Source organism: Sturnira hondurensis, unplaced genomic scaffold, assembly GCF_014824575.4.
Source record: "Sturnira hondurensis isolate 20B ecotype Veracruz unplaced genomic scaffold, ASM1482457v3 Scaffold0019978, whole genome shotgun sequence".
Classification (NCBI taxonomy): domain Eukaryota; kingdom Metazoa; phylum Chordata; class Mammalia; order Chiroptera; family Phyllostomidae; genus Sturnira; species Sturnira hondurensis.
This window is the reverse complement of record NW_028092609.1, coordinates 414,292-431,364: the sequence shown is the minus strand read 5'-3', so window position 1 is coordinate 431,364 and position 17,073 is coordinate 414,292. Positions and strand designations below refer to the sequence as shown.

Below are 17,073 nucleotides of genomic sequence, written 5' to 3'. Positions count from 1 at the left end.
GAACCCGTGGCTGTGGACATGCGGACGCGTGCGGGATGAAGAAACGTGACCGCCACGGTTCTTTCCGCTGGTCTCATCCAGGAGACAGCAGACAGATTAACAAGAGGAAATAACCAATTTTAATACGTCCGCACACAGGGGAAGGTAAACTGCCTTGGGGCTCCGGGAGGCCACCGCAGGGCCCCAGCAGAGCAGACGCTTGGAGATCCCACGCCGGCCCCGCCCTGGAGACAGAGCACAGGAGCCTCTCCCGAGGGCGCAGGGTCTCGAGCGAGTAAGTCTGTGGCCGAGTCACATCTCGGGGTGGCTCTCTCGGAACCACACAGAAGCAATAGAAGAACCTGAAAAATTCTGAATTCGGTAATTACACCTTGAACTATCTTTGCAATGCCGCAACTTGTACGAGAAACCCCTAGGTTTTAACTGCATACAATTACACTCCGAATCCCAAAGTAAGGAAAGTGAAGCGGCCCACTACTTGGCAGGACCGCGGGGCCCCGCTGCCGCCTCCGGGAGCCTGCGAGCGCTTCGTTCGGCGCGGCAGTCACCCACACCACTGCCTAGGGGCCTCCGCCGCCCATTCCCGGGCAGCCCGTGGAGTCTCTTCCGGCTTCCACAGCCGTAAAGCACGGCTCCCGGCATCCTGTGGGGCAGGCGCGGCGGGGGGGCGCCCCCCACCAGCCACGCGTGCGCACACGCCGGTAGCGCCGAGCCGGGAGCGGGGGCGCATGCTCGCGCCAACACGCACGCGCGCTCGCGCACGCGCCCCGCTGTCGGCCGGGCTCAGGAGGTCCCCAGTTCCGCCCCTCGAGCCTCGCGCCCCGGCGTCTTGCTGCGTGGATCGGCAGTGGGCGGGGTCGCGGGGAGCTCAGGAGGAGGGTGGGGCGGCGACGGCGCGGGCGGGCGGAGTCGGGAGGTCTGCGCCCTCGTGCTGTGGCGGCGCTGGACTTGGCGCTGGCGGAGGTGCCATGGAGGCGGACGCGGCGCCGACCTCGGAGCGGGGCCCGGGCCCCGAGGAGGGCGCGCGGGCCCTGGCCGAGTTCGTGGCGCTGCACGGTCCAGCGCTGCGCGCGTCGGGGGTCCCGGAGCGGTACTGGGGCCGCCTCCTGCACAAGCTGGAGCACGAGGTGCGGGCCGGGGCGACGCGGGGAGGTCGAGGCGCCTGGCTGGGAGCACTGGGGTTCAGAGCAGGCCCTGGGCGCGCCGGAGAAGGACGGCTCTGGACCCTTCTACTCGGAAGGGTGTGGTCCGCTGGCTGGCCCCTGGACGAGAATCGCTGGGGTTTGCGGGTTTGAAAGCCCGGCTGGGTCCGCTTGGGGAAGGCAGGAGGGCCTCCTGGAGGACACGTGCCACGCGAGAGTGCGTTGCAGGACTGGCAGCCTGTCCCCACCTGGGCAGGCTTCGGTGAGACGCTCAGGAATACGTCCTTCTCAGGGAGTTGGGGATGGTGTGGATGGAGGAGGCCAGAGAAACAGGCAAGGGTATGATGAAGAAGAGCCACGAATGCCGTGATGACCAACTTACACTTTGCCTCCTCGGCAGTTTGGGAACCTCCTAAAGGTGGGGCTGAAGAGTGGCCGCCAGGGCCCTGGACCTGTGGCTCCGGTCCTGCCAGCATCTGGGACTGGACCGGGGCTTAGGTGGAACCTGGAACCGAAACGAACTTTGGCTCCAGTCTGTGTGCCAAGCTCAGAGCTGATTTCTCCACCTCGAAGCCTCACAGTGCTCCCTCCCCATTGCACAGTTGAGAAAACTGAGTCTCGGGAAGAGAAAGCAAACCCCGAGGCCTGGCAGCCTTCAGATCTGGACGCTTCCAGCCACTGCCTCCCTCTGGGAGAAGAGGAGCCCTGTGAATTTGTGTGGCTTTAACTGTTTGGGTCATAAAACTCCCTCACGTCCCCTCGCTTGACTTGAGCCTGACTCACCCTCCTTTTGAAAGTTAAAGGAAACCAGTCTGGGAGACAGAGCATGAAAATAAGGAAAAGTGAGAAGGTCTTAGCTGTTTGTAGGTGTCTCCCGTTTTGTGGGGCAGCTCCATGCTGCTCACCAGCTGCTTTAGCCCGGACCTTCACAGGGGCTCCCGTGGGTCCTGGATGGGGGGGGGGGGGCCTGGTTCGGGGCACTTGGCTCAGAAGCTACCCGGTGGGTGCTTCTTTGCTGGAGCCAGGCTGCCTGCTGGGCCCCATCCAGACAGCCCTGCATGGGATGAGGAGGGACTCCAGAGCCAGGAAAAGGGTGTCCCCTGAGCCTGGACAAGCCCCTTCCTCTCAACCAGTTTCTCCATCTGAAAGTTGGGAGTTGGTCCAGGTACTTTCCTGCTCAAAATGGTAGTTTCAATGTCGGGGGCAGGCAGTACATACCCTGTCTTTTACAACAGTGAATTTCCTTCCCTCCTCTTCCCACCTCCCCCCAGTGACTTACTCTGCCCACATTTCCTGAGCCCTGGTCCCAGGCCTGTGCTGGGTGTGAGGGGACCCCAGCTGCTTGTTAGTGGAGATATAGGTCCCCTCCCATGCTGGGCGAAGAGCACCTTGTGGCAGCACCCAGCTCCAGCCCTGCCAGCTGCAAACCCTCACTTGGGCAAGTCACTCATCTCGCTGAGTCTCTAGAAAGCGAGACTGTCTTTGCAGGGAGGAAACAGGGAGGCGTGAGATAAGTTTTAGCAGGTGCCCAGCACATAGTGGGCAGTCCCCAGACCAGTGCCCCTCTGGTCCATCTGCCCTTGCTCTGCAGCCGGTGTTTTTCCATGGCCCTCCCTGGCCACTCTGAGTTACAGGCAGAGAGCTGAGTCACCACTCTGTCTGACCCACCCTGCAGTAGTTCTAAGGAAACCTGCCACTATGGACCCAGGTGCCGGGGAGGGTGCACACCAGCAGCCTGGGCACCTGTCCGCGGCGTGGGGCCCCTTTGGTCCTGTGGCAAGGCAGATAAGGGTGCTGCTCTCCTCACCCTGGGAAAGACGGGAAGAGTTCCAATGTTGGTTTCAGCTCCTCTCCTGCCTGTGCACCAGGAAGGGGTCGTGGTCTCCCCTCCACAGCTGGAGAGAAGCCCTCTACCCCCCAGGCTTAAAGCTGCACGCCCCCAGCTCCCTCCCTCCTGTCAGGTTTGGGGGTGAGGGCTGGGGCTTTGGGGCTCAGGTTTGAAGCCCAGGGTGTGAACGCCAGCCCTGTGAGCTGCTTTTCTCGTCTCTGTACTGGAGGTACCACCGTGGCCTCCCCCGGCTCTGCGGGATTAGAGGAGAACCCAGAAAGTGCCCAAGTATTTGCAGGGCTTGGGTTCTTCCTGCTCTTTATGTTAATCATTAATCCTCCCAACTACCTCTGAGGTGGTCCTAATATGCTGGCTGTATGCATGGGGAAACTGAGGCACAGTGTGGTTTGGTGATTCATTCAAGGTCACGGAGCCTGGCTCCAGAGCACACGAAGAAGCTCTCAGGTCCTCACCAGCTGCGCGGGGCTGGCAGTTGTCCTGTCCCAGGGAAAGTGAAGCACCAAGGCCCTTCCTGTCCCATGCTGACTGGGGACCTCAGGAGACTGGCCCCAATCCCCCAGGTCACACTTCCTATAGGCCTGGGCTGCTGCCTGGCTGGGCTGGCGCTGGGTCACCTCCCTCCCTCTGGGTTGCTTCAGCTGCCCTGGTGTCGGATTGGTTCCTCAGGAGAGCAAAATTGGGGTGAGGTCCCTGGCCACCAAGATAACTGACTTCCGTTTACTTCCAATGTGACCAGAGCCACCCTGTCTGCCTCCTAGGCCTTGTTTTCCCTGTAAAGCAAGGAGGCAGAGTAGACGTAATTCAGACACGTTAGTAGGCCCCCTTCTTGGCATGGGTCCTAAGGGGGCAGGTTGGGTCCCGGTTCTGACTGCTCTCTAGGGGTCTCAGTTTCCCCAGCTGTGAAATGGAAGGGTGGGCAGTAAATAGGTCCTGCCTCTCCTGAGGGGTTTCGTTTGACCTGGAGGCCAGAAGTGGAAGTCCAGGCTATGGGCAGGGTTCAGGGTTGGGGTACCCTGCCGATACCCCCTGCTGTGGCCCACAGGTTTTCGATGCAGGAGACATGTTTGGGATCATGCAAGTGGAAGAAGTGGAGGAGGAGGAGAGTGAGGAGGAGGCTGCCCCAGAAGACCACAGGAAGAAGCCCAACCCGGGCAGCGAGCGCTGCTACAAGGTCATCGTGACCAATGAGCATGGGCTGCAGGCGGCCAACCCCAACAGGTAGGGGCCGGGCAAGGCTCTCGGGGCCAGAGGCCACCCCACTGCAGGGAAGCAGCGAGGGCCTACACTCGGCGCCCTGGAGACGAGCGCTTGCTTGTGGCCACCGTGTTTCCACCTGGGCTTCGGGTTGTGTCGGTCCTGATACTGGTAACGCTCTTGTGTCGCTTGTGTTTCGCACGGTCCTGACAGCAGCCTCCCCCCATCCCACTTGTCACACGACAGGTGGTGAGTTCTGATTTTGCTGATGAGGAAATGGGAAGGACTGGCCTGAGGTCACACACGGTTGAGTCTGGGTATCGAACCCACGGCAGGTTTTCTCGAGTACCAGGGCTTTCCCCCGGACTTGTTTCCAGGATGTGAGGAGGGTGAGGGGGCTCTGGGTGAGTCCTCAGGGGAGGACACCGAGGCCCAGGGCTGGGCCTTGTCCAGGGCCGCAGGGCAGAGCTGAGACAGGGCCCTGGGCCTTCTGCCTCCTGAGGGCCCAGGGGAGCCATCAACCCGGACAGGCCTGGAGGTGCTCCTGCCCAACTTTGTTGAAAACCCAAGGAAGACACTCACGGTTCTCTTGAGAGTCATCGAGCCCCTGTGTCCGGGGTTCTTCCAGGAAGGGGCTGGCTTCCTTCCCCAGCCTGCAAGGCAGTGGGCGTGGCCACACAGGTAATTACGCAGCTGAGAGCACCTCCACCCACCTGCGCTCTCGCACAGACACTTGTAGATTCTTCCTGAGCAGTGCCCGCTTGGAGGGGCTGGCTCTGCACTGTGTCACATGGGTGTCGACTCTGCAGGCGGGCGGGAATACATCTTCGTCTGTTTCAGGATCTACAAACAGAAAATGACACAGTCATCCCTCATTGTCTGTGAGGGGTGGGTTCCCGGACCCCCTCGGGCACCCAGATCCGCAGGTGCTCCTGCCGCTCTTGTGAAAGGGCGTGGTGCCGGCGGGCAAAGTGGGTTTACAGTTGTGAGCAAGCAGAGCAGTGTATCCTTCTGCCATTTATTAATCACGTTACTTCCCATGCAAACAACTGTGAGTCTGCCTTTGCCCCGCCCTGTGCTGGCATGGAACCTGTCTGGCCGTGTCCTTCGGTCACCTCAGGTTATTTATGATAACTACACTACAATGCAACTGCTGTGTGAACAGTTGTTACGCTGTACATAGGAAACAGTGACGCAGAAAGGCCTGCATGTCAGTAACTGTGTAGCATTTTGAAAATAGTTTTGGTCTAAAGTTGGTCCAAACCTGTGGATACAGAGGGCCAACTACGTAGCACAATAAAACAAATACTGCCGAGCTTGCCACCCAGCCTGAGACCTGGGACATTTGCGGTTCCTTTCATCGAAGTGCAGGAACAGCAGTGAGGCCATTTTGTCCACCTGTCTGGGCAGCTGTGTCCTCGTCCTCCGCCTCAGCCCACTGCGTAGGGCGGGAGTGTGCGGCTCCCACCCTGGGCTCCTCCAGAGAAACCAGGAGTACGGGCTCCAGGTGCCGAAAGTGTGGAGACTGAGGTCTCTCTGGAAAAAAGGCCTCAGAGCTTCCCAGGAAGCTTCCAGAAGTCCCGGGTGTGTGTGAATGAGCTTCACATGACCGCTTTCACACACATGCCTGCTGCTGGCCTCTGTGCGTGGGCAGCTTCCACTTTGGCTGAGCTCCTGCCGTAGGCCAGGCTGCAGGCGGTGAGGCAGCAGGCGTGGGTGGGGGTCTGGTGGAGGCCATTTGCTGCTGGGTGGTTGCTGTGGTGGTTGCTGTGGTTGCTGTGGTTGCTGTGGGCGGAGCTTATGGGGACTCAGCGTCTGGTCAGCACGTGGTGCTTTCTGTCTCGTTTGATGCTGCATCAGCCAGGTGGCAGGATGGGGACCCCACTGCCCTGTTTTAGAGACTGGAAGGGGGAGAGGAACGTGTCCGTGGCCCCCAGTGATAGGTTGGCAAAGCCCAGATCCACTGGTGCCGGGGAGACTAAGTCTCAGGTTGGGTGCCCGTCCGGGCCACAGCCCCAGGCCGCTTCCTCTTTGTCATCTGCCTCTACTCCCCTGCTTGCTGTGCCCGTGTGGCAGCCTCACCCCCCACCCCCCCATGGCCTGTGCCTGCAGCATCTTCCTCATCGACCACGCCTGGACCTGCCGGGTAGCGCATGCCCGCCAACAGCTGTACCAGGTGCCTGGCCTGCTGCACCGCATGGCCAACCTGATGGGCGTCGAGTTCCACGGGGAGCTGCCCAGTGCTGAGGCCGTGGACCAGGTGCTGGAGGAGATGTGGAAGTTCAACCAGACCTACCAGCTGTCCCATGGGGTAAGTGGGCAGCCGGGCCCCTGGGGAAGCAGAGGACAGACGTGGACACAGGCCTTCGCTGCCCTGTGCGGTTGGGGCCCACAGGACGGCCAGCCCGGGGCCTGCACCCCACAAGTGAGCTAGTCCCCCTTCTCCCAGGGCCCAGCGAAGCCCTGTCGGTCCCTCAGCTTTGTCCTGCGCCTGACCTTCTGCCTTGGACCAGCCAGTGCCAGGGGCCGGGGGTCTGCTCAGGTGCCTCCCGCTCCGGTCACCCACCTCTGAAAAGCCTCTGCGGTTCTCGCCTCCTTCAGGGGAGGAGTTGAGTCCTGCCAGCACGTGTCCTCTGGCTTTCATCACACCACCCCGGCTGCCCCAGACTCGCCCTTGGACCGCAGCCCCTCCCCCCACATTTAGGTTGGGAGAGAGAAGTTGTGTCTGTTGATCTCAGCCCTGACATCCCCTCCCCCAAACTGCAAGTCTCCCCATCCCGCTGCCCCACCGTCCACACGAGACCACATGTCCGCATGGCTGCTGGGCTGGTGCCTGGTTCCCACATGCCTGTAGCACAGAGCCGATCGCCCTGGTGTCCGGGGGCCTGTCCTGCTCTGCCAGGCAGGGCCACCCCCCAGGTGTCCTGGTCAAGGGCCCGGGCGTTTGTGTGGTAGCTGCTCTGGGCTCAGCGCGTTGGGTGGTTGGTGCTGGGGCCGTGGACGGGACACAGGGCAGGTGGCCGGGCCGGTGGATGAGGGCCGATGTGCTTTGCCCGCAGACGGCAGAGGAGAAGGTGCCGGTGTGGTACATCATGGACGAATTCGGCTCGCGCATCCAGCACTCGGACGTGCCCAGCTTCGCCACCGCGCCCTTCTTCTACGCGCCCCAGCAGGTGGCCTACACGCTGCTGTGGCCCCTTAGGGACCTGGACACGGGAGGTAGGTCAGACGCCTGCCCCCGCAGAAGGTGGGCCAGGCCCAGCCCAGGCTCCAGCCGCCCCTGATGGATGCGTGTGTCTTGGTGCAGAGGAGGTGACCCGGGACTTCGCCTATGGAGAGGCAGACCCTCTGGTCCGGAGGTGCAGGCTCCTGCCCTGGGCACCTGCCGACCTGCTGGGCCTCAGCTCCTGCACGCCTGAGCCGCCCGCCGAGCACTACCAGGTGGGTCCCTCCACTCCGTTACCTCCCACCCCTGGGCCTGTTTGCCTGCTGGCTTCTGGAATGTTCTGCACTCAGTCACGAGATGCTGTTGAGCAACCCCTGGCTGCTGTCAGGGTTGAGAAGTGTTTGGGAGCAGCTGAGAGACGAGGGCTCAAGAGCTCACAAGTGTGCTGCACCAATGGGCATCAGGCCTGAGCCCTGCCCCCAGGGTGTCACACCAGGAGCCGCCCTGTCGGGGGGCTGGCGTCAGGGCTGTTCTTCCCTGTTTTTCTTTCCCCATGTCATCCCTGGGCGAGAAGACACTGTATTAAAACTCTGTGCAGCCCAGTTTCCGGTGCATAGGAGGCCCTTTATCAGGTCATTGTTGCGGGTGTCATCGTTAATAGCCAATAGGTGCTTTCAGTCCCTGGACAGCCTCGGTCAGGACCCGCCAGGGTACAGCCAGCCCCTCACAAGTGCCTGGCTGGTGGGGGAGTTAATGCAGGGCCCCCCATTCGTGGGCCGGGCCGGGTGAGGGCACTGCATCCCGAGGCCCGGGGCACAGGAGGAGGTGGGGTCTCCAGGAGCAGACCAGGTTAGCACGGCCCTCTGGTCACCTGCCGGTGTGTGCTGCTGGCTGGGCACGTTCTGCTGTCACCCTCCCATACAGCAGTGGGACTTCCAGTCCTGTTGGTGTCCTCATGTCGAAGCTGAGGAAACTGAGGTACAGAGAGGTCACATAACTTGCCGAAGGTCCTGTAGCTGGTGGGAGACGTGGAGTCCAACTCCAAGGGGACAGGATGGCCTGTGACCAGAGGCCGCACACCTCCCCCTCGGCCCCACCGCCACCAGCACAGTGGCTGTTCACTGGCCACCAGAGAGGGCGGTGGCAGGAGGAACCAGCCGACTGAGTGACAGGGAAGAGTTGTGTGGTGTCCACGGTCTGTGGGTGCTGCTGATGGGCAGTCCCGTCGGCCCATGCCCCACGGTCCTGTCCTGTCCTGTCCCCAGTGGTGCTGGGCCTTGCTCACCGCACCGAAAACTCCACATTTTTCCGAGGCCTGGAGAGGCCCTGCAGACACAAGTGTGGCCAAGGGACCAGGCCTCCCTGATCTTCACGTTATTTGTTAAAGGGACATGAGTCAAAGTGACTTTTTTTCTTGTGTGGCCTGGACTGGCTAGGACAGGGAGATGAGAGCCAAACACCGTGACACTGCCCTGGTTATTCGTTCCTGTTTGGCCCATCCGGGCCCTGTGTCGCCCACACCAGTCCATAATCACCGCCTGTCGGGTCACTGCGGCCTCAGAGACTGCATGTGTGACGTCCCTCGCGGCTCTGCAGGACGAGGGTCGGAGGGCGGCCCCGAGCCTCCCATCAGGCAGTCAGCCTGTCCGCCTGCCCAGAGTCCTCAAGTCCCCGTGGGGCTGAGGACCTGCGTCCACGCCTGGCCTGGCAGGGCTGGCCAACAGCAGTGGGGCCTGTCCACAGGGATCCCGGAGTGTCCCCACAAGGTGACCACTAACTGCTCTCAGAGCTGGTGACCCGAGAGCAGTGAGGAGGAAGCCCCAGGGCCTTTGATCAAATTGCACAGGATTCTTCCACTTCCCTTTGGTTAGAAGTGACTCCGCCCACGCTGGGGGAGGGGCGCAGGCAGTTAAGCTCTTTTAAAGGGGGTGTCAGTTGGTGGGCGTGTCCTAAAGCACCACAATCGGTAGGCTCAGAGCAGCCCTTGGGGGCTCCCTGAGGACCGGGAGCACCTCGCACCGACCCCTTGAGCTGAGCCTTGAAAAGTTTGAGGACAGTGTTTATATTGTTCTTCTGATGCAACTCGGCTACTCAGCATCTGAGGGCCTCCAGCCCCAAACCCGGGCCAGGGGTGGTGGGGAGTGGCGGGAGGGCTCTGGCGAAGGGTGCCAGGTGAGGTCTGGGTGGGTCCCCAAGACCCTCAACCCTGGTCTGCCCAGATCGGGGGTGCGAGTTCACAGGCATCCTTTCTCAAAGCTCTGTTTCTGCCTCCAATGTCTTCCCTTCCAGGCCATTTTGGAGGAAAACAAGGAGAAGCTGCCAGTGGCCGTCGACCCAGTGACGCATCCCTGTGACCACATCTTCAAGTGCGTGGCCCCCCCCTCTGCCTGCAGGGAGCTCTTCCTCAGCCCCTTTGCACACATGCTCGCTCACAGACGCACACGCACAGGGAGGCACTCAGTAGGTCCACTCAGTCCTGGTGACACTGCAGTGACTGATATGCCAGAGGTGGCATTTGTAGGACCACAGAGAGAAAAACAGAAATAAAGCGTGAGCAGGGCCCCAGATGGACAGGGTGTAAACTCACCTTGGGCAGACAGGGGTGAGCTGTGAGGATGCCGGGGGACGGTTCCCACCAGCTTTGCCCCGTCCGAAGGCGCATGTGTCGTGTCCCCAACTCCTCCGCACCGGACTGCTCTGCACACCCGGGTGTGTGTTCTTCTCATCCTGGTGTGAAAACACAGGCAGGCCTGTGCACGCCGACCCCCCCCCCCAAGGCTGGGAGCCCATGCTGAGAGGGACCTGCTGGGCACGTGGTGGGGCACAGGGCTGCCAGGAGGGGGCAGACGGGTGCCCGTACGGCCAGGCAGGCACACCCAGGCAGGCACAGCGGCCACAAGCAAGCTCCAGGGCAGAGTGAGGCTTCCCTGGGGCACTTGTCTTAGCCTCATGGGCACCTAGGGCACCTGGGGCACCAGCTTCCTTCTCAAGGGTCAAGTTCTTCGTGCGTCTGGGAGGTTGGTGGTGTCGACCTTTCCCTGTGTTTCATTTGTTTGACGCTCAGTTACCCTGTCTCGTGCTAACGGCCTCTCCTGCAGGGTCTGCACGGACGTGCAGCAGGTGCTCAGCCACCTCACCCACCCTCGCTTCACCTTCACGCAGAGCGAGGCGGACGCCGACATCCTCTACAGCTTCTCACACTTCAAGGACTACAGGTGAGGCGCTTCCCGGCAGGGCCCCAACAACCAGCCCCCGGCCCCTCGCCGCAGCCCCCTGAGCCTGTCCCGCTGCTCGGCCGCAGGAGGCTCAGCCAGGAGAGGCCACACGTACTGCTGAACCAGTTCCCCTGCGAGAGCCTGCTGACGGTGAAGGACTGCCTGGCCTCCGTCGCGCGCCGGGCGGGGGGCCCCGAGGGCCCGGCCTGGCTGCCCCGCACCTTCAACCTACACACCGAGCTGCCCCAGTTTGTCAGCTACTTCCAGCAGCGAGAGAGCCGGTAGGCGCCCCCCCAACCCTGCCGCCCCAGGGGTCCGTGCAGCCGAAACCCGGCTGCTGCAGGGTCTCAGCCTCACCCAGGGCGCAGCCCCCTTGCTCCAGCAGACGCCTCCTTTACTCCCCAAGGCCCAGCCTCTGACCTGCCCGGGGGGGCTGGGGTCCCTCTGCTGCCCTGGTCCTGGGGTTGTGTGGCCTGGGAGGGTGGTCCTGGTCCCGGCCAGCTAGCCCCTCTTGCTCCCAGGGGTGAGGACAACCACTGGATCTGCAAGCCCTGGAACCTGGCGCGCAGCCTGGACACCCACATCACCAAGAGCCTCCGCAGCGTCATCCGGCACCGTGAGAGCAGCCCCAAGGTGGGCCCAGCTGTGTGCGGGGCGCACTGGGTGCACAGGCCAGCCACTGGCGGGGAGGGCACTCTGGTGTCCAGGCCCATGCAGGCGGGGCCTTGGTGTGGTGCTGATGGGTCACTGAGCTCACAGGGGTCTCTGAAGCCCCCACCCCACCTGCCCCCACCACCCCGCCAGCAGGGAGGGGCCGTGACAGTCTGAGGGGAAGAACCTTGGTCAGAGCCGTCTGAGGTGTATCCAGCCCCAGAGGCCCCACACAGTGCACCGCGAGTGACCGCATGTCAGGAGTGAGATGCCGGGCCTGGATGGGGGCACCGCAGTCCAGAGCCGGGGGCCCCAGGCCGCACACCTGGGCAGAGGCCAGGGGAAGCTGCCATGGGACGGGTGGTCACAGGGGGTCTCTGGCCATGCAGTGGGGAGCTGGCGGGGTTCAGGCTGAGAACGAGTTCAGTTTCCAAAACCTGAAGCCTGGTGGGGTCTTTTCCTCCCCCTAAAGTAAAGAAGCAGATAAGTTGTCCTGGGCTAGACCAGGGTTGAAAACACAGAGGAAGAAGGGAAGTGCAGGCCATGGCCCCCTCCACGCCAAGGGGACAGGAGGGGCTGCGGGAGCACGGTCATTCTTTGGGACCTGGGGACAGCGGCTGGCCGGCCCACAGGCTGGGCCCACAGCTCCGGAGGCCTGGGGCATCTCTTGTGAGCCTATGCCTGTGACTTCCAGGTTGTATCCAAGTACATCGAAAGTCCTGTCTTGTTCCTACGAGAAGACGTAGGGAGGGTCAAGTTCGACATCCGCTATGTCGTGCTGCTGCGGTCGGTGAAGCCCCTGAGGCTGTTCGTCTATGATGTGTTCTGGCTGCGCTTCTCCAACAGGTAACTGGAGGGGCTGGGCGGGCTGGGGGGCTCTTACGCAGCTCAGGCGTCCTGCGCTGGAGCCCTTCACCACGCACCCCACAGGGGACCCACCAGGCCCACCTCAGCCACTGTGAGGGATGTGAGCGGTCCTTGTCAGATGGGCACCAGCACCACGGGGAGCCCGATGCCCTGCCTGGGGGACCCACTTGAGGGTATGCCCGCTTGTCCCGCAGGCCCTTCGCCCTCAACGACCTGGATGACTATGAGAAACATTTCACTGTCATGAACTACGACCCGGAAGTGGTACTAAAGCAGGTAAGGGCCTGGCAGGGCCTGGGGGGCGGGTTCACACAGACCAGACCTCCAGCCATCAGCCTGTGTACTGGGCAGGCTGTGCAGACGGTCAGCAGGGCTGCCCTCCAGCCCCTGCGTGACCTCGAGCCGCCTGCAGCCCCGGAGCAAGCGCAACGTGAGATCACTGGGGAGGCCCAGGGCGTGGGAGCCTAGCGGGGTTTCGGCCTCGCCCAGTGATGTGAGGGCAAGACCAAGGGTGGCCAGGGGCCCCCTACCCTGCCTTCCATCACCGAGTGGCAAGAGAGCGAGTTAAGAGAAGAGGCCGAGAGCCCGAGTCCCTCGTTCCGAGGACAGACTGTGTACATAGGTGGTGGTGGGGGTGAGGGAGTTACATATTGAGTGACGGGTGAAGGCGGTGCCAGCTTTTCCCCGGGAGATGTGACTGCCCAGCCGCAGGTGTGGGCGGGGGTCTGTTAGCCCGAATCCTTCTCCTGCTCCAGACTCTGTTTGTTCATTTTGCATCCGAGCCGAGAGGGAAGGCAGGCACTTAACCGAAGCTGTTTTATGGGCCTTTCCTTTGGGCACCGTGGACCCCTCCCCTTCCCCCTTCCAGGCCTTGGGGTGAACACAGTCTCCAGGTTTTCCTTTTCCCAGCCCATGGGGCTGATCCACACAGACTCTCAGGGCCCCCCCGCACTATCATAGTTTGCTCTCGTTTGCAGAGCCCGGCAGCCCCACCGGACCAGGCTCAGGACAACTAGGCCCCCGGTGAGGCTGCCTTCCTTTGCTCCAGCCTCCTGTGTTATTAGTTAGATTGCAGTGGTGAGGGCCCTGCCTTTATTTCCTCTCTGGCCACTCATTCCAGGCTGCTACCTAAGTGTTAGAAGGTGTTGCCTGGCAACCAGGACGAGGGTGTTGGCTGGCCAACAGCAGCAGCAGCAGCAGCAGCAGCAGCAGCAGCAGCAGCGCAGTGTCTGGCTTCTTCCTGTGCCGTCTCCTGCAACAGCCCTGCCTGGTTTCTCCCCCTGCCCCACACTGTCAGTGCCTGCAGCAAAGGGACATTAGGGCAAAGCTCCTTTCAAGGAAAAGGCATCCAGCCCCAGCTGGCCAACTGGGGACCTGGCCCGCAACCCAGGCACGTGCCCTGACTAGGAACCAAACCGGCAGTTTGCCAGCTGGCACTCAGTCCACTGAGCCACACTAGCCAGGGCTCATCTTGATTCTTTGCAGCAAGAGTTCATCCCTGAACAAGTCAGAGGGCTGTTCTGCACGTTCAGGTTTTTGTGTAAACAGTGTCCTGTTGAACAGACACTCCCATAGCTTTCTCCTTCTGCTGAGCGTCCTGTGTTCAGAGTTGTCACCCCTGTGAGTGTAGCTGCAGGTCATTCCGGGGTCACTCATCTCTTGTTCGCAGACGTCGAAGTCATTTCTGGGCTTTCATTGTGAGCTTACTGCACTAGACACGCCCAGAGAGGCCCAGCAGTCCCAGGCCTGAGAAGTCCCCCAGGGTGGGTGCCCACGTGCACGCCCCAGCAGGGGCTGGTGCTCCTGGTCCCGAGCCATCTGGTCCCGGGACCCTGAGCCCTCCCGGCCCCCAGGACGTGGTTAGACCTTGTCCCTGGGAAACTAGTGTCTTTCTGCTGTGTTGTGAATGTGTCATCCTGAGGGTCACATTTCTTCCGAAGCCCCCACAGGTGGGGACACATGTCTGGGGAGGGGCATGAACATCAGGCCTCCATGGGGAGCCCAGCCGGGTTCTTTCCTGGAGAATCCTGTGCTGACAGCCAGCCAGCTTAGGCGCGTCTTGGGCAGTCTCGGCCTGCGAACACATTGCTGCCGTCCGGCCCTGGGAGCTGCCGAGCAGGGAGCCCAGTCCTGGGCCCTGCGGACACGGGTCCAGGGCTGCTCCCTCTGCCCCGTCCTGACCCGGGCGTGGCGGCCTGCAATCCCTCAGATCCCTCGGCGAGTCGTGTCCGTTTGAGGCTCACGGCGGTCCTGCAGAATGTGCTGGGCAGGGAGCGTGGTCCCGTTTCATAGATAACAGCCCTGAGGAGCCCAGAAGGAAACCCGCTTGTCCAGAGTCACACCCAGTCTCCCGCCTCCTGGGGGTGCGACGGGCAGGCAGTTGGTGGGGACCTGTGAGCCCCTCGAGCATCAGGCCCACGTCAAGGCAGGTAGAGCATGACGGACCTTGTTTCCGTGGCAGGTGAACTACGATGAGTTCATTCCCGAGTTTGAGAAGCAGTACCCAGAATTCCCCTGGCAGAGCGTCCAGGTAAGCCCTGAGCACTCCTCTGGGTGGTCCTACTCCTCCCCTGAGGCTGGCGTGGGGTGCAGAGGGCCCCCCAGGGAAGAGAGCTGGAGGGGTGTTCAAGGCACCCTTGGCACAGCCAAACAGCTGCAGACTGACTTCCACATGTGGAGGGAGCCCTTCAGGTGCTCTGCCCACCTCGGTGCAGGGGGAGCCGTGGGGCTTCTAGCAGGAGACGTGGGCGGGTGGATGCCAGGAGTGAGTGGGGCAGGCGTCAGGCAGAGGGGCTACGGCCAGGTCTGGAGACACACAAGGGCGTTGGAGGGGGTGACTCAGGCCATTTGGGGGCTGGGGCTCTGGAAGGGGCAGCAAACCCCACGTTGAGAGGCCACTCTGGGGAACTGGTCCGGACATCAGAACCGGTCCCCTGACCCAGCTCCCCACCCCCACCCCACTGTCCGCAGGCCAAGATCTTCCAGGCCTTCAGGGAGCTGTTCCAGGTGGCCTGTGCTAAGCCACCACCCCTTGGCCTCTGCGACCACCCCTCCTCCCGGGCCATGTATGCCATCGACCTCATGCTGAAGTGGGACAGCTGTCCGGATGGTGAGGGGGGCTCCCCATAATCCAGACTCCACCCCCAGTCAGCCACCAGGGGACAGAGGGAGTTGCTGATCAGGGCTGCCTGGGTTGTCCTTTGCTCCAGTTTGGGGAGACAGCTGGGTCTGCAGAGGCCCCCCACTGAGGAGGAGGAAGGCGGTTGGGTGTGGGGAGCGGCCCCTTCCTGAGCCTGCAGCTCCACTTCCTGTTTGAGTCAACTGGCGCCAAACCAGATGTGGGGGCGGGGCCCTCCAGCCTCTGCCCTGCAGGGGCAGCCGAGGCCCCGCCCCCAGCCCCCCCTCCCTGGAGTGAGGTGCCCTGGGCTTTGTGCCCCCAGGAAAGCGAGCGATGCAGCCACAGATCCTGGAGGTGAACTTCAACCCGGACTGCGAGAGAGCCTGCCGGTACCACCCGACCTTCTTCAATGACGTCTTCAGCACCTTGTACCTGGACGAGCCCAGCAACTGCCACGTCACCCGCCTGCTGTAGGCGCTCCGGCCCTCTGCTCGTTCTCACACTGGATTCCAGCTTCAGGCCTCTGGGCTGCTCCTGCAAAGCCCCCTCCACCTCTTCCTCCCTCTGGGCACAGGCAGGCCATGTCCCAGCTCCACCCCTGGGGCGCAGGGCCCTACCCGCCCCGCCACAGGTCAGGAGCAAGGCCATCACACTCCCCTCCGCACTGGCTGTGCGGCAGTTCCTCTCAGCTCAGCCAGGGCCTCATCGCTGCGCTTCTGGTTTCTGGGCTGCCGTGTTCCCCGGGGTGTCGGTGAAAGGAGTTTGGGGAGCGTGGCGCGGTGTCTTCCGGGAGCCCAGGCATGAACAGGGCCAGGCTGGCTCTCGTCCAGGGAGCCTGCTCGTGCACCGTGGCCCCTCGCTCCTCCCCCAGGGCCCTGTATGACAGGTGCCCTCAGAACACACTGGGGAGCCTGCCTGCCAGATGCAGCCTCTGACCCCACCCCCACCCCACCCCAGTCAGAACCTTCACCAGCAAACCTGTGAGTTCTGGGGCAGCAAATTGCCGCCTCTTGTTTCTGATGCCTTGCCATTTAGGGAGGTCCCCCCCCCCCCGTCCTGGTCCCTGGGGTCCCAGGGGCCTCCCTGGCACTCCCTGGTTCCGCCCTGGTCTGAGTTTGGGTGGCGCTTTGTCGAAGGGACCAGCATGGGTGCCAGGGCACCAGGCAGTGGAGGCTTTGGGAGACCATCCCAACGAGGACTCACGTCACTCCCACCGGGGCCTGGAGTCCAAATGCTGGTTTACTGTTACTCTTTCATTTATGGGAAGAAAATAGAACATCTCGTTCTTAATGTTGTTTCTGAAACTCGGAGTCACTGTACTGTGTGGCCACAGTGTGCTGGGCCCGCTCCCAGGATGGTGGGCTGGTGGCTCCCTGTGCAGAGGGGGGCTTCCAGGTGAGCGTCGCTGTGTCTGTGTCGAGGGTGGGGGTGCTCATATCATTCCGAAGCCAAGAGCAATCCCCGTAGCAAAACTGGACCGGACTGTGCCTCCTGTCTCCGTGTGGTGGCATCTGTCTGTCCTTTCTGTTGACCAGAACCTCAGCGCTTCCCCCCAGGCAAGCAGGGGTACAGCAGGTGGGATGCCTCCTCCCAGCCGCTGGCCTTCTGTCCCTTCTCAACTGGATTTGCACCCCAGTCAAGTCTGCACTTGGGCCTCCCTGTGTTGGGGGACCAGGGGCCGCCAGGCAGGCATGCTGTTCGCTGCCTGCCCTCTGGTTACAGAGAAAACCAGAACATGGAGATGTAAGACACGAGAGAAGACATCAGATGGTGTCCTGGCCCAACGGCTCTGCTGGTTAGCCCATTGTCCGGATGTGCCAAGGTCACGGGTTCGATCCCCAGTCAGGGCACAGACAGGCATCAACCAATGA

The 17,073-nt window shown here is 62.3% G+C and overlaps 1 protein-coding gene across 2 annotated transcripts; it reads left to right on the top strand.

Annotated features, from left to right (window-relative positions):
- Positions 1–900: 900 nt before the first annotated feature.
- Positions 901–16,958, top strand: TTLL12 (tubulin tyrosine ligase like 12). 2 transcript variants are annotated; one of them, XM_037028497.1, is made up of 14 exons: positions 901–1,127; positions 4,034–4,209; positions 6,298–6,496; positions 7,245–7,404; positions 7,493–7,626; positions 9,641–9,717; positions 10,450–10,566; positions 10,653–10,847; positions 11,088–11,199; positions 11,912–12,063; positions 12,279–12,360; positions 14,546–14,614; positions 15,055–15,193; positions 15,525–16,958. In XM_037028497.1, the coding sequence occupies exons 1-14, from the start codon at positions 969–971 to the stop codon at positions 15,674–15,676; spliced, it is 1,923 nt and encodes a 640-aa protein (XP_036884392.1). In that variant the 5' UTR covers positions 901–968; the 3' UTR covers positions 15,677–16,958. The 2 variants fall into 2 exon arrangements, with proteins under 2 accessions (XP_036884392.1, XP_036884391.1); XM_037028496.1 differs by lacking the exon at positions 901–1,127 and adding an exon at positions 2,186–2,307.
- The last annotated feature ends 115 nt before the right edge of the window (positions 16,959–17,073 follow it).